The sequence below is a fragment of the Lynx canadensis genome, chromosome F1 (assembly GCF_007474595.2).
Source record: "Lynx canadensis isolate LIC74 chromosome F1, mLynCan4.pri.v2, whole genome shotgun sequence".
Classification (NCBI taxonomy): Eukaryota; Metazoa; Chordata; class Mammalia; order Carnivora; family Felidae; genus Lynx; species Lynx canadensis.
The window spans coordinates 67,430,499-67,445,729 of NC_044319.2; the positions used below are offsets into that span (position 1 = coordinate 67,430,499).

The following is a 15,231-nucleotide window of genomic DNA, read 5'->3' on the forward strand; positions in this document are numbered from 1 at the left end:
AATTGTGCTGTTGCTTGTGCCTCGTCAGAAGTGTTCAGATTTCAGAGTCCTTTATTTAAGTCAGCCAGCCGTTGAGAGGAAAACTGGAGCTCAGTGATGGGGGTGGGGGGCGCTTTTCTGAGTCCTCCGAGCAGCCAGATATGGGTGAGTAGCGGTTCCTTTTCTCCTAGCTTTGTCTTTTTTCTAATGTTGTCCTAAAGCCATTTTTGTTAGATTTTCCACTTTTGATCACCTAGGCAGCATCCTGTTGGCTTCATTGGAAATAGGATGGAACCTAATTAGATTAATGTATTTGACAGTGTATCTGTTTTTATGTAGCTCTGTCTACATGGCAAGGGAAAGATCACTGGCATATGAAAGATGTGCCCGTCTCTGCCCACCTCTTTTGTTTCTTTTCTCTCCTTTCCTCTCTTTCTCTTCTCCTCCCTCCCTTTCACTTTTTAACATCGTTGCCTCTTTCATTCAGGCTGAGAAAGTCCCCACACCTGCCGTTAGGCACATCAGCGCTGAGGTCGTGCCCATGGGGCCCCCACCTCCCCCAAAGCCCAAGCAGAGCAGGGACAGCACTTTCATGGAGAAGCTGCACGCAGTAGATGAGGAGCTGGCCTCCAGTCCGGTGTGCATGGACTCTTTCCAGGTGAGCAGTGGAGGTCTGTCACTGGTGACGTCGGACGGGGTCACGTAGCTGTTGCTCGGGTTGGGAAGGGAGAAGGGAAGTTGTGAAATTGCAGGCCTTTGATCCTCTGGTTCAGGCCGCTTTACTGGGAGAATTGTAGCCCCTGGGGAAGGAGTGGGTACGTGATGCAGAGCATTTCAAACTGTGGAACACAGGACGCCTCCCCTTCAGCCGGCCCCCGAGTCCTGACCTTTACCGTGGCTGTGCTGCCACTCCTGCCGCTTTCTTTCTGTCTGCATACTTGCTTTCCTGAGTCACTTCATGTTGCAGTCACAATGCTCTTTTTCTCCTGAACACTTGCATGTGTATTCTCTAAAATAGGACATTCTGTTATGAAAAGAAGTAATATTATCTAATCTAGTGAAGTCCTCTTTTGGATTTTTACCAGTTGTCCCAGTAATGTCCTTTCTAGCAAAAGAAGCAAGTTCCCGTGATGCGGGACCCAGTCCAGGATTACACATATGGCGTCTTACCTCATACGCTGTTATTGCATTGTATTGCATTTTATCTTATTTTATTTTTGTTGTATTCTATTTTATTTTTATTCTATTCTATTTTATTTTAAAGTAGTCTCTGTGCTTAGTGTGGAGCTCGAACTCACGACCTGAGGTCAAGAGTCACTTGCTCCCTTGACTGACTCAGCCAGGGTGCCCCTTGTAGCCTTCTTTAGTCTAGAACAGTTTCTCAGCATTTCTTTGTCTTTCATAACCTTGACATTTTGAACTGTGTGGACTGTAATTTTACAGAATATTTCTCAATTTAGATTTTTCTGATATTTCGTCATCATTACATTCAGGTTACACGCTTTTGGCACAAGCAGCACAGAAGGGATTATGTCCTTTCTAGTGCATCATATCCGGAGGGACGTGACACCTGCTGTGTGAGGTGTGATCACATGGTCATGGTGATGTCTGCTTGATTTCTTCATGATAATGTTCCTATTTTCCATTGTTAAATTCATATGTATCTTATGGGATATACTTTGAAGCCAAACGTCTTTTTGCCAGTAAGCATCTGTTGCTTCTTCTTGCTGGAAACAGTCATTGCTGTGGTTGGTGTCAATTGAGGACTTTCTGAATTCCACCATTTAGCCAGTTCTTTCTAAGGCTCTAGGTTTTCTCCACCAGTCTTGTAGGTTAATGAAAAATATGTCTGTTCTAAAATTTAAAAACAGAATATTGAATGGAACACCCCCGAAAGGGTCATTTAATTTAATCACACTGCTTTGGGGGTGAGTGCATAGTGTTTAGAGGGCAGTAGTGTTTTATGTAACCGTTTATTCGTATACTTGCTGAACGATGGAAGTTGGGGAATAGCAGTATAAGACAGAAAAGGTCTTTCTTTCCTCTTGGCGGTTATAGTTTATTGGAGAGAGAGAGAGAGACACCATAAACAAATCATTTCAAGTAAGAACTAAGTAAAAGCGAAGAAATATGGTAATGCCTATCAGAGTACTTCACATAACATGATCAGAAAAGGCCTCCCTGGGTGCCTGGCTGGCTCAGTCGGTGGAGCATGTGATTCTTGATCTTGGGATTGTTGAGTTTGAGCCCAGATCTGAATTAGAAGGAGCTGTGCATCCGGGTGTCTGCTGGGTGGCTGTCAGTTGAGCGTCCGACTCCTGATTTTGGCTCAGCTCATGGTTTATGAGATAAAGCCCCTCGTCAGGCTCTGCACCGACAGTGCGTAGCCTGCTTGGGATTCTCTCTCTTTCTGTCTCTGCCTCTCCCCTGCTCAGCGTGCCCATGCACACCTGCACTCTCAAAATAAATAAACATTAAAAAGAATTAAAAACTCTCCTTTGGTTAAGGTGGGAGAGCGAGGGAGGAGACAGAAGAGTTACTAGACGGCTGCAGTCATCCAGTGAGAACTTCCTGACTTAACCTACAGCTTCAGTATCATCGCTATCCACATCCCAGCTGTTTTGTCCTTTTTGGGCAGACATTGATAAGCTTATCCTGAAATTCACATGGAAATGCAAGGGACCCAGAATAGCCAAAAATGAGCAAAGGATAAGAATAGATAGTTCTCCAGAGAAGACCTACAGATGGCCAGTCAACATGTGAAAAGATGCTCAACATCATTAGTCATTAGGAAAATGCAAATGAAAAGTATGAGACAGCACTTCACAGCCACCAGGACGGCTAGGGTGAACGCATGGACAGTAGCAATTGTTGGCAAGGATGTGGAGAGGTGGAGAACCCGCACACATTGCTGGTGGGAATGTGAAATGGTGTGGCCGCTTTGGGGAATGGTTTGGTGGTTCCTCAGAACATTAAACATAGTGACTGTGTGGCCCAGAAAGTCCACTCCAGGAGAATTGAAAACGTTACATCCAAGTAAAAAGCGAGTACACAAACGTTCATTGTGGCGTTACTCATAATAAACTTTCCCAAAGTGGAAACAGCAGATTTTCATTCCCTGCAGTGTGGATACACCAAAGTGTAAATGGAACACTATCATGCAATGAAAAGGAATGATGTACTGACTTACACTACAAAACAGGTGAATTTTGAAAATATTATGCTAAGTAAAAGAAGCCAGAGACAAAAGGCCACATAGTGTATGATTCCATTTATTTGATATGTCCCGCATGAGCCAATGTAGAGACAGAAAATAGATCATGGGTGTCAGGGACCAGGAGAGGGGGGAAAGGGGAGAGTGACTGCTAATCAGATTGGGATTTCCGTTAGCGGCGAAGAAAGTATTCCGGAATTAGATACTGGTGATGGTCCCACAGCTCTATGAATGCAGTGAAATCCACTCAGTTACACATTTCAGAAGGATGAATTTTATGGTATGGAAATTATATCTTAGTAAAGCTGTTACAGATGTTCCTAAAATGTTGATTTTATCTTATTGTATTATGTTTGTTTATTTTGGGAGAGAGTGTGAGTGGGGGAGGGGCAGAGAGAGGGAGACAGAGAATCCCAAGTAGGCTCCACAGTCAGCACAGAGCCCGATGCCGGGCTCAAACTCAGGAACTGTGGGATCACGACCTGAGCCGACGTCAGCAGTCAGACGGACACTCAACTGACTGAGCCACCACTAAAATGTTGGTTTTAGGGGTGCCTGGGTGGCTCAGTCTGTTGAGCGTCCGACTTCAGCTCAGGTCATGATCTCACCGTTCGTGGGTTCGAGCCCCGTGTCAGTCTCTGTGCTGACAGCTCGGAGCCTGGAGCCTGCTTCGGATTCTGTGTCTTCCTCTCTCTCTGCCCCTCCCCTGCTCATGCTCAGTCTCTCTCTCTCTCAAAAATAAATAAACGTAAAAAAAAATTTTTTTTTAATGTTTGTTTTAAAGCTGATGTCATTGTCCTTAACGTTTTTCAAAGAATAAGAAACCCAACCTGTTTAGAGAGGAGACCTTGTGATTGCAGCCAAGAAGAACAGTGCAGGGGTATGAGGTGTAGGTGTGAGGAGGTTTGGAGAATTAGGAAGCACTAGGCGTTGAGTGACCCGTGTCATCCCTTCTTTGTTGACAAGCCCATGGACGATAGCCTCATTGCATTCCGAACCCGCTCTAAGATGCCTCTAAAAGACGTTCCCCTGGGGCAGCTGGAGGCAGAACTCCGGGCTCCAGACATCACGCCAGACATGTATGACCCCAATACAGCAGATGACGAGGACTGGAAAGTGTGGCTGGGCGGGCTCATGAACGACGACGTGGGGAATGAGGGTAAGTGGTCATGTCTGTGTGCACTCTCCACTCTGTGGTCGAATTGTCATTAGTCCGAAGCTTAACTGAACTTAATTTTTTATTGAACTCACAATTTTAAATCAGTACTTAAGTCCCTTCCTTTTTTTGGGTTAAGAATCTTTTCTTTTGTGAGGCGCCTGGGTGGCTCAGTTGGTTAAGCGTCCGACCTCGGCTCAGGTCATGATCTCACAGTTTGTGAGTTTGAGCCCCACATCGGGCTCTGTGCTGACAGCTTAGAGCCTGGAGCCTGCTTCGGATTCTGTGTCTCCCTCTCTCTCTGCTCCTCCCCTGCTCATGCTCTGTCTCTCTCTCCTTCAAAAATAAATAAAAACATTAAAAAAAATTAAAAAAAAAGAATCTTTTGAGTATAGTTGACGCACTGGTTGCATTCGTTACAGGTTGTACAAGATGGCGATTCGACATGTTTGTATGTTGTGCTGTGCTTGGCACGTGTACGGTGTCGTCTGTCAGCCTGTGGTGCTATGACAGCTCCGTGGATGGTACTCTGCATGGTGTGCTGGTTCAGAGTCCTTTTCGGAATCTTTGGAATGCTAAGAGTCGTCCCATGAAACATAAATGCAGAAATAATTTTATATATGACTGCCCGAGGGTGCGCTGACCCCCTGGAGGACTGCTGTGCCAGCCAGGGACCTGTGTGATGCACGTGACAGCGCTAGCTGCCGCTGTGCCAAGTGCACGTCGGATGGAACCAGACTTGGGGTGATCAAGGGAACCGGCAGTGGCTTTGAGGCCCCATTGTGGCTCCTTCCATCTCTGGAGCCAGCGTCTTGACTCCTTCTCATGGGTCAGTCCCGTGCCCAGCCCTGTTTATGTGTAAGGCTGGCACGGTGGTCATCAGCTCACCGTTCACTTCTTGCTTTGCGTCCACACCAGAGGGACCCTTTCCTGCAGGCTTCAGTCTGAAAAATGCACAGGCACAACCCAGACTGGCCTTGTTTGGTCACGGGCCCGCTCCCTTGGTGGTGATGGAAGCCCGTGTGAGCCTGGGTCCTAGGATTGGCAGTGCCTAGCAGTGGTGAGCGTGGGCTAGGCAGTTACCCGGATGTAATAGTGTGGCCAGAAGTGGGCACAGAGCAGTGCCCAGACAGAAACAGTGTTGACTGCATACAGTCGTGCTATGAGAATCCCTACTGCAACCCTTACTCTAGAACAGTACTAAAATTTAGTGCTTTAATTTAGTGAAATCAACATTACAGAAGTTGTCTCTGGTGATTTTCTTTGTGTACTACAGTGGAAATCGGGCATCATTCCTGATTCTGTGCAATAAGCTTCAGTAGATTTAGATGTTAGAGATTGTCTTAGTCTATAGTGATTGCAGGTGATGTCATTCTTTTGATGGAATCTGGCAGATTTTTTTTAAATTTTATTTTTTGAATTTACATCCAAATTAGTTAGCATGTAGTGCAACGATGATTTCAGGAGTAGATTCCTTTAGTGCCCCTTACCCGTTTAGCCCATCCCCCCTCCCAGTAACCCTCTGTTTGTTCTCCATATTTATGAGTCTCTTCTGTTTTGTCCCCCTCCCTGTTTTTATATTCTTTTCGCTTCCCTTCCCTTATGTTCATCTGTTTTGTCTCTTAAAGTCCTTGTATGAGGGAAGTCATATAATTTTTGTCTTTCTCTGACTGACTAATTTCACTTAGCATAATACCCTCCAGTTCCATCCACGTAGCCGCAAATGGCAAGATTTCATTCTTTTTGATTGCCGAGTAATACTCCATTGTGTATATAGACCACATCTTCCTTATCCATTCATCCATCGATGGACATTTGGGCTCCTTCTGTCCTTTGGCTGTTGTCGATAGCGCTGCTGTAAACGTGGGGGTGCATGTGTCCCTTCGAAACAGCCCACCTGTATCCCGTGGAGAAATACCTGGTAGTGCAATTGCTGGGTGGTAGGGTAGTTCTACTTTTAATTTTTTCAGGAACCTCCACACTGTTTTCCAGAACGGCTGCACTAGTTTGCATTCCCACCAGCAGTCCGCACCCTCACCAACATCTGTTGTTGCCCGAGTTGTTAATGTTAGCCATTCTGACAGGTGTGAGGTAGCATCCCATTGTGGTTTTGATTTGTGTTTCCCTGATGATGAGTGATGTTGAGCATTTTTTCATGTGTCGGTTGGCCGTCTGGATGTCTTCTTTGGAGAAGTGTATTCATGTCTTTTGCCCGTTTCTTCACTGGATTATTTGTTTTTTTGGGTGTTGAGTTTGATAAGTTCTTTATAGATTTTGGATACTAACCCTTTATCTGCTATGTTGTTTACAAACATCTTCTCCCATTCTGTCGGTTGCCTTTTAGTTTTGCTGATTGTTTCCTTCCCTGTGCAGAAGCTTTTTGATGAAGTCCCAGTAGTTCATTTTTGCTTTTGTTTCCCTTGCCTCCGGAGACGTGTTGAGTAAGAAGTTGCTGCGGCTGAGGTCAAATAGGTTTTTGCCTGCTTTCTCCTCCTGTCTTAACATTGAGGGCTTTCATCCATGTTGAGTTTATTTTTGTGTCTGGTGTAAGGAAGTGGCCCAGGTTCCATTCTTCTGCATGTCGCTGTCCAGTTTTCCCAGCACCACTTGCTGAAGAGACTGTCTTTATTCCATTGGATATTCTTTACTGCTTTTTCAAAGATTAGTTGGCCATACATTTCTGGGTTCTCTATTCTGTTCCATTGATCTGAGTGTCTGTTTTTGTGCCGGTACCATACTGTCTTGATGATGACAGCTTTGTAGTACAGTTTGAAGTCTGGGGTTGTGATGCCTCCTGCTTTGGTTTTCTTTTTCAAGATTGCTTTGGCTATTCGGGGTCTTTTCTGGTTGGAATCGGGCAGATTTTGTTCTTGTTGTTTCTTTTTGACTTTTTAGTGGAGAGTGACCCAAATATTAATATTGGTTGTGTTGTGGAAGACTCACACTTTAGAAAAAAAAAAAATCTAATTACAGACAACCTGCAGAGCACATCTTTCATTCTTTCCCTGTCTTCTGAGAACAACTACCATAAGATTTATGTGTTGAAGAGTAATGCTTTAAGATAAATAATGTGGGGGCGCCTGGGTGGCGCAGTCGGTTAAGCGTCCGACTTCAGCCAGGTCACGATCTCGCGGTCCGTGAGTTCGAGCCCCGCGTCAGGCTCTGGGCTGATGGCTCAGAGCCTGGAACCTGCTTCCGATTCTGTGTCTCCCTCTCTCTCTGCCCCTCGCCCGTTCATGCTCTGTCTCTCTCTGTCCCCAAAATAAATAAACGTTGAAAAAAAAAAATTAAAAAAAAAAAAAAAAAAAGATAAATAATGTGTAGCTTTAACGGAAATAGACCGAATAAATATTTGTGTAGATAAGGCTAGGAATAAGTCAGGATAAATGAATGAAAGAGAATAAGTCTTTGAATATACCTTATTTTTTTGAGAGAGAGATAGAGAGAGCGAGCGAGTGCACACGCATGGTTGCTTGAGAGCTGGGGAGAGGGGCAGAGGGAGACGGGAAGAGAGAATCCCAGGCAGGTCCCATGCCCAGTCTGGAGCCTGATGTGGGGCTCCGCCTCTCAATCCCGAGATCATGACCTGAGCCGAAATCAAGAGTCGGGCACTTAACCAACTAAGCTACCCATTCGCCCCTCCTTGAATATACCTTATGAAGCTGTTAAAATTATATTATACGTTACTTGGCAAATTTTATTGAGTACTTTCCTTCTAGGATGCATTGTACTAGGATCCTGAAAGGGAAACGAGCATGATCGTTTTGCCAGATTGAGATACCCGCTGAATGGTGCCTGGTCCATAGATGCGCAGTGCACCCCAGGTGAACGAAGTTGGATGAACTCAGATGCGCCATCAAAGTGGCATGAATACTGGCTTTAGAAGAGGGACAGAGAATTCCTGTTTAGGATGATCAGAGGCAGCTCTGTGAAGGAGGTGGCAATTGAGATGGACCTTTGAAGGATGTTTGCCATTGGTGCCAGTTAGGGTGAGGAAGGGGCAAGCGAGGGGATAGGTAACGTTATGGGTGAGGGGTCTTGTAGGACACGTCCTCCTGGGAGTCTTCTGCTCTCTGCTTGTGATAATACATGCCTGGTGGACAGAAATCAAACATTGTATAAAGAAAACTTTAAGGGGCGCCTGGGTGGCTCAGTCGGTTAAGCGTCCGACTTCGGCTCGGGTCATGATCTCGCGGTCTGTGAGTTCGAGCCCTGCTTTGGGCTCTGTGCTGACCGCTCAGAGCCTGGAGCCTGTTTCAGATTCTGTGTCTCCCTCTCTCTCTGGCCCTCCCCTGTTCATGCTCTGTCTCTCTCTGTCTCAAAAATAAGTAAATGTTAAAAAAAAAAAAAATTAAAAAAAAAAAAAGAAAACTGAGGGGTGCCTGGGTGGCTCAGTCTGTCAGTGCAGAGCCTGCTTGGAAATCTCTCTCTCTCCCCCTCTCTCTTTCTCTCTGCCCTTCCCCTCCTCAAAATAAATAAATAAACTTCAAAAAAAAAAAGAAAACTATGAAAGCCCCTCTCCACGATGACGGTTCATGATTCATAGGGATCATGGATTTTTTTCATTGAATATTATTTCGGGATTTATAAATCTCTAGGTGTTCATTTATTGATACAACCTTTTCCTACCAACCTATCCCAAGTTCCGTGATACCAAGGCTCAGAATCTCTGCAGAAAGCCATGACCAGGGACAAATATAGTCCTTTCCATTTCACAGAAATCTCAGAATTTCATTGCATTGACCAGTTTTATTCCTTCTAGGGCTCGAGCCCAGCTCAGTGTTCTAGGAACGTGTCCCACTGAAGGAGGTGTCAAGGACAGAAGGTGTTAGGTGGGTAGGACTCTTCCCTAGCAAGCCCTGCTGCCCGTTCCCTAGGCCAGAGTTAAGGCCGAATGCTGACCATAGCAGGACCTCGTGGCTTTCTCTGTGCTGGCAGCTTTGGTGCCCTGATTTTCCCTGGTTTCCATCGTCGTGGCCATAAGAGCCGAGCTGGTGGCTGTTGTGGAGGAAGGGCCGGAATCTCAGGTATCAGGAGTTTGGGGTCCAAGGTCGTGCTGCTCATGGCATCATCTCTAGAACTGGAGTCAGAGTCAAGGAATGGAAGGGTGTGCGCGCTGGGTTGTGTTAAAGATACAGATTCCAGGGCCTCCCCTCTTACTGACTGAATCAGAATCTCCAATGGGTGTGGTCTAGGGATCTAATTCTCACGCACCCTAAAGATTGGAGACTGCTGATCTGGGAGAAGTAAGCGTGTATGGTAAGGGTGGATTGAGAAAATGGAATAATGGTTAGTGGGGAGGGTGGAGAGCCTCTTTCTTTAAATCTCAGTATTTTTTGTCACTGTTTATGTATTAGGACGGATTAAAAAAGAGAACACAAAGCCAGTGACTAGGGAAGGCGTGGACCCCCCTGTCCACCAGCTGAATTACTGAGTGCTGACGAATAGGAAATGATGCTACATACAGACCCCAGTCCCTAACTTTAGCCAGATGCTGGTATGTTTTTGTAGCACGACGTGGCTATTTTTACGTGTTCCTTGTGCCATCTGATCTGCGTATTATTAAAACTGAGAGTCCCATTTGCCAAAAAACAATTAAGAGGCAGCGCTGGAGGCGAACAACAGACTGAGATCAGCTGGGTGGATGCCGGGGTTGGTCAGCCAGAAGAGTAAGTGGGCAGAGGCCACAGCCGGGGAACTAAAAGCTGAGAGCTCGGAAGAAACCTTCGTGCATGACCTTTCATCGTGTTTGCCAAATGGGCGCTCGGAGAGTATTGGCTGGCCCATCGGTGTGGTGTGTCTGGTGCAGCTCTCCCATCCCATGAGGGGGCTCGAACCTGCCCGCGCTGCCCGCCCGTCGTAGCCCTTCCCACAGGACTTCCCTCCCTCGGCGTGTTTGTCGGGAGACGTCCTCGGAGAGTCCCAGGAAGTTTGGGAAGACAGGATTCTCTGTGTGACGATTTGAAGAATTTGTACTTGGGGACGTAAACGCACAAATCGACGAAGAGACTTGACGTTTAAATAGTTACGTCATGGACGATGGAAATTAATATAACCTGACTATAAATGTGGAGTAAAAAATATCAGCTTAGATTATGGTTGATCAGAACAGATTTTCCCATGATAAGGAATCAAAAACGTGTATATTTTTTTGTTTTTAATGGAAGGCACTCATTTTTTACAAAAAGTGACTTATGGAGGGATGGAGGGGGACAAAGTGGAAAAGAAGAGTTCTGTTCTTCACTCATGTTCTGTGTGTGAGGACTGGCATGCCCTCCCCTTGACTGCTTCCTGGTGGAAGGAATCCGAGTTCTGCATCTGAAACTTGCTTCCTTCACGGAGGCCTTCAGTTCAGACGTTTCCCACTGCACACGCGCACTCGGCTCTGCCTGCGTGGGGGGGGGGGTGCAGGGATTCAGTTATTCCCCTTTGGCAGACTTTGTTTGTTTTCCGTCTTTTTAATTCAGTTCCTTGGTGGCACCAGCCACGTTTCAAGTTCTCGGGTGCCGCCTGTTGCCGGGAGCTGCCGTTACCGCGCTGTGCGCACTAGGACGTTTCCTCTGTTGCCGAATGTTCTGCCAGACGGCTCTTATCTAACGTCCTGGAAAAAATACCACCTTCGTGTGACGATTCTGTAATCCAGTGACTCTTCACAGGTTTTATTTAGCGATCGTGGCATCAGCATTGGAGAAAGTTATGTTGGAGAGAAACACCAGGATTCCTCCTATGCCCTCACATCACAAAATGTGTACTATTTTTGTATATTTTTAGTTCTTTTTCTTCTATTGTCCATTTATTTAATTAATTTATTTTTTAAATTTATTATTATTGTTTAATGTTTAGTTATTTTTGAGAGAGAGACAGAGCTCGAGAGGGAGAGGGGCAGAGAGACAGGGAAAGACAGAATTGGAAGCAGGCTTCAGGCTCTGAGCTGCCAGCACAGAGCCCGACGTGGGGCTCGAACTCATAAACCGCGAGATCATGACCTGAGCCGAAGTCGGACACTTAACTGGCCACCCAGGTGCCCCCCCCAAATTTTTTTTTAATTTTTACTGTTTATTTTATTTTTTGAGAGAGAGACAGGGTGCAAGTGGGGGAGGAGCAGAGAGAGAGGGAGACACACAGAATTTGAAGCAGGCTCCAGCTTCCGAGCTGTCAGTGCAGAGCCCGACGCGAGGCTCAAACTCACGAACTGTGAGATCATGACCTGAGCCAAAGTTGGATGCTCAACCAACTGAGCCACCCAGGTGCCCCTATTTTTTAGTTATTTTGAGTCTTATTGTAGGGGCATACTTTTTCATACTAAGGATTATTACATGTGTGTTATATTTTGTCATATGTGAACATTCATGAGGTGGTTACATGTTTACATTTTGTACATGTACACTATTTTATACTAAGGCATCATAACTGTAGTCACTCCTTAATCACTGGGCATCAAAGTCATGTTTTTATCACTATCTGTGCTTTTTTGTTTTTGGAGAGAGAGAGCATGATCAGGGGAGGGGCAGAGAGAGAGGGAGACACAGAATCTGAAGTAGGCTCTAAGCTCCCAGCTGTCAGCACAGAGCCCGACACAGGGTTCAAACCCACGAACTTCGAGATCATGACCTGAGCCAAAGTCAGATGCTTAACTGACTGAGCCACCCAGGCACCTCTGTTATGATGTTTTTAAAGTTTATTTCTTTATTTTTGAGAGAGAGTGCAAGTGAGGGAGGGGGGGAGAGAGAGAATCCTAAGCAGGCTCCATACTGTCAGCATGGAGCCCGACACGGGGCTCGAACTCTCGAACCGTGAGATTATGACCTGAGCCGAAGTCAGACGCTTAATGGACTGAGCCCCACAGGTGCCCCATCCATGCTTTTGTGTAAGTAGTTTTACAAAAGTGTTATTTTGAGTTGCACTACTCAAAGTATGGTTGCTGAGATAAATTACATGTTTAGCTTTCTGGCTTTTGCTACAGTTTTGGCAGATTGAAGTCTTTTTCAAAGGAAGGAAAGAACTTGGCTTTTTGGAGAGAGTAGGTGAGATGTGTCAGCTGTGGGAAATGAGCTATGCAATTCATCGGGGGAGAAAAAGAAGTTATTTAAAAACTTAAGAATAGGGGCGCCTGGGTGGCGCAGTCGGTTAAGCGTCCGACATCAGCCAGGTCACGATCTCGCGGTCCGTGAGTTCGAGCCCCGCGTCGGGCTCTGGGCTGATGGCTCGGAGCCTGGAGCCTGTTTCCGATTCTGTGTCTCCCTCTCTCTCTGCCCCTCCCCCGTTCATGCTCTGTCTCTCTCTGTCCCAAAAAAAAAAAAAAAAAAACGTTCAAAAAAAACTTAAGAATAAATGTGCTTTATTGGAATAGATTCTGGCAATGCTGAAAATCTTAAATTTTCACTAGAGATGGGAGTTCGGAGTGGAAACTAAGTGTTTGCAATAATTTTTTTTCCTAGATGAGGCCGATGATGATGACGATCCAGAATATAACTTCTTGGAAGATCTTGATGAACCAGATACAGAGGATTTCCGCACTGACCGGGCAGTGAGAATCACCAGTGAGTCTGCGTTTACTATGAACCGGCTTTGGACTGTTCCGCATCTACTTTTGTTTACTTTGTAGATTTTTGAGGGTGATGTTTACAACCCATCTGAGTTAAGACATTTGAGCTTACTCTTCCCGTTTATTTCTGTAACTCTTTAAATTTACATATATATATCTGGAAGCCTCTGAGTCATTCGTTTATGCATCTCCTAGTCACGCACTGTGGCCAACATCTGGCAGAGAGCGTTCCTAGGATGCCACAGTGAATGAGGAATGGCCTCTGCCCTGTAAGACATCAGCTCAATAGTGGATGCAAACAGAAAAAGTTACAATACAAAATGACAAGTGCTATAATAGGTTGTATATAAGGTTACTAGTGGCCTAGAGAGGGTATAATCTCCTAGTGGACGGTGTGCAGTAGGGTGGGTGGGCTGGGGAAGAACCCACATGATGAGAAGTTTCATCTCAGTTTTGAAGGAAGAGTAAGAAATTTTGGGTGAGAGGTGCCTAGCGTGTGACTCTTGATCTTAGGGTTGTAAGTTCAAGCCCCGCATGGGGTGTAGAGATTGCTTAAAAATAAAATCTTATAAAAAAGATTTGGGGTGAATGGGGACCGATGGATGTTGCAAATAGGCAGAAGAGTGTTCACAAACCACAGGATTGTGAAGCAACAGAACTGCATTTGGAAACTAGTAAGGAGTTTGGTGTGGAAGGTGAGCGGTGTTCAGATCCTGGAGAACCTTGAATTTGCGTTTTAATCTATTCAAAAGGAGAGCTCAGAGTTTTAGGCGAGAAACTAATAGGAACTGATTGGGATTTTAGAAATACTACTTTGGGAGCGCCTGGGTGGTTCAGTGAGGATCTGACTCTTGATTTCAGGTCAGGTCATAACGTCAGTGTTGTGAGATCAAGCCCCCCATCGGGCTCTGCACTGAGTGTGGAGCCTGCTTAAGATTCTCTCTGCCCCTCTCCCCTGCTCGCTCACTCTCTGTCCTTTAAAAACAAAAAAAGAGGGGCACCTGGGTGGCTCAGTCAGTTGGACGTCTGACTTCGGCTCAGGTCATGATCTCACAGTTCGTGGGTTCGCGCTCCGCGTCAGGCTCTGTGCTGACAGCTCAGAGCCTGGAGCCTGTTTCAGATTCTGTGTCTCCCTCTCTCTCTGCCCCTCCCCCGTTCATGCTCTGTCTCTCTCTGTCTCAAAAATAAATAAACGTTGAAAAAAAAAATTAAAAAAAAAACAACCAAAAATAAAAACAAAAAAAGAAAAATACTTTTTTTTTTTTTAACGTTTATTTATTATTGAAAGAGAGAGTTAGAGCATGAGCAGGGGAGGGGCAGAGGGAGAGGCAGACACGGAATCCAAAGCAGGCTCCAGGCTCCGAGCTGTCAGCACAGAGCCTGACGCAGGGCTCGAACTCACAAACTGCGAGATCATGACCTGAGCTGAAGTTGGATGCTTAACTGACTGAGCCACCCAGGCGCTCTGAAAAATACTACTTTGATTTAACACCAATTTAATGTATTAATTTGGTGGGTAAAGAGAGAAGGATTAGAGGTACGAAGAACAGTTAAATGACTTGGCTGGAGACGTTTGTTTAAAAATTATTTCGTTGGCTATGTTAGCGATGATAGAAAACATATATTTCAGGAAGTATTGACTTTTATTTACTTATTTACTTAGAGAAAGAGAGATAGAGCACGAGTGGGGGAGAGGCAGAGAGAGAGAGAGGGGGCGGGAGAGGATCCCAAGCAGGCCCCTTGCTCAGCGAGGAACGTGATGCAGGGCTCAATCCCATGACCCTGGGATTATGACCTGAGCCAAAATGGAGAGTCAGGTGCTCCACCAACTGAGCCACTCAGGGCCCTCAAGCTTTCTATTTTTGATCTCAGCTCAGGTCTTGATCTCAGGTTTGTGAGTTCAAGTCCTATGTTGGGCTCTGTGCTGGGTGTGAAGCCTGCTTAAAACATAAAAAAATTTTTAAAATGTGGAATGCCATTTCTTTTAGGAAGATCTTCCCTTATTTGGTATGTTAGGACAACGTTAGAGGAAGCATCGAAAGGATTCAAAGTGTAGACTGAAAAGGCTTGAGGACTTAGGCTTTGAGAAAGCTGGAGGAGAGTCGAGGAAACTATGAGAAAAACCAAGAATGTCTAGTGTCAGAAACCAAGGGATGAGTTGTTCCAGGATCCACTGGCCCACGTATCTGGTGATGAGACATGTCTGCCGGGTGCTGGGAAGATCTCCTTCCAGCGTGGCTCCCGGCCTGGCGCATGCTTGTCTTCCCTTTTCATCTGTCACTTTCTTCCGTTTACAGACCATTTCTCAGGAAGACCTTCCCAGTTAGGACTGTTCTT

The 15,231-nt window shown here is 45.6% G+C and overlaps 1 protein-coding gene across 1 annotated transcript in view; it reads left to right on the top strand.

The window, feature by feature from the left end:
* The window catches only part of GON4L (gon-4 like), a 72,752-nt gene that overhangs the window by 30,114 nt on the left and 27,407 nt on the right, over positions 1-15,231 (top strand). The window contains 3 exon segments of the mRNA XM_030303274.1: positions 467-637; positions 4,160-4,352; positions 12,788-12,889. Coding sequence (XP_030159134.1) covers positions 467-637; positions 4,160-4,352; positions 12,788-12,889 — 466 coding nt within the window.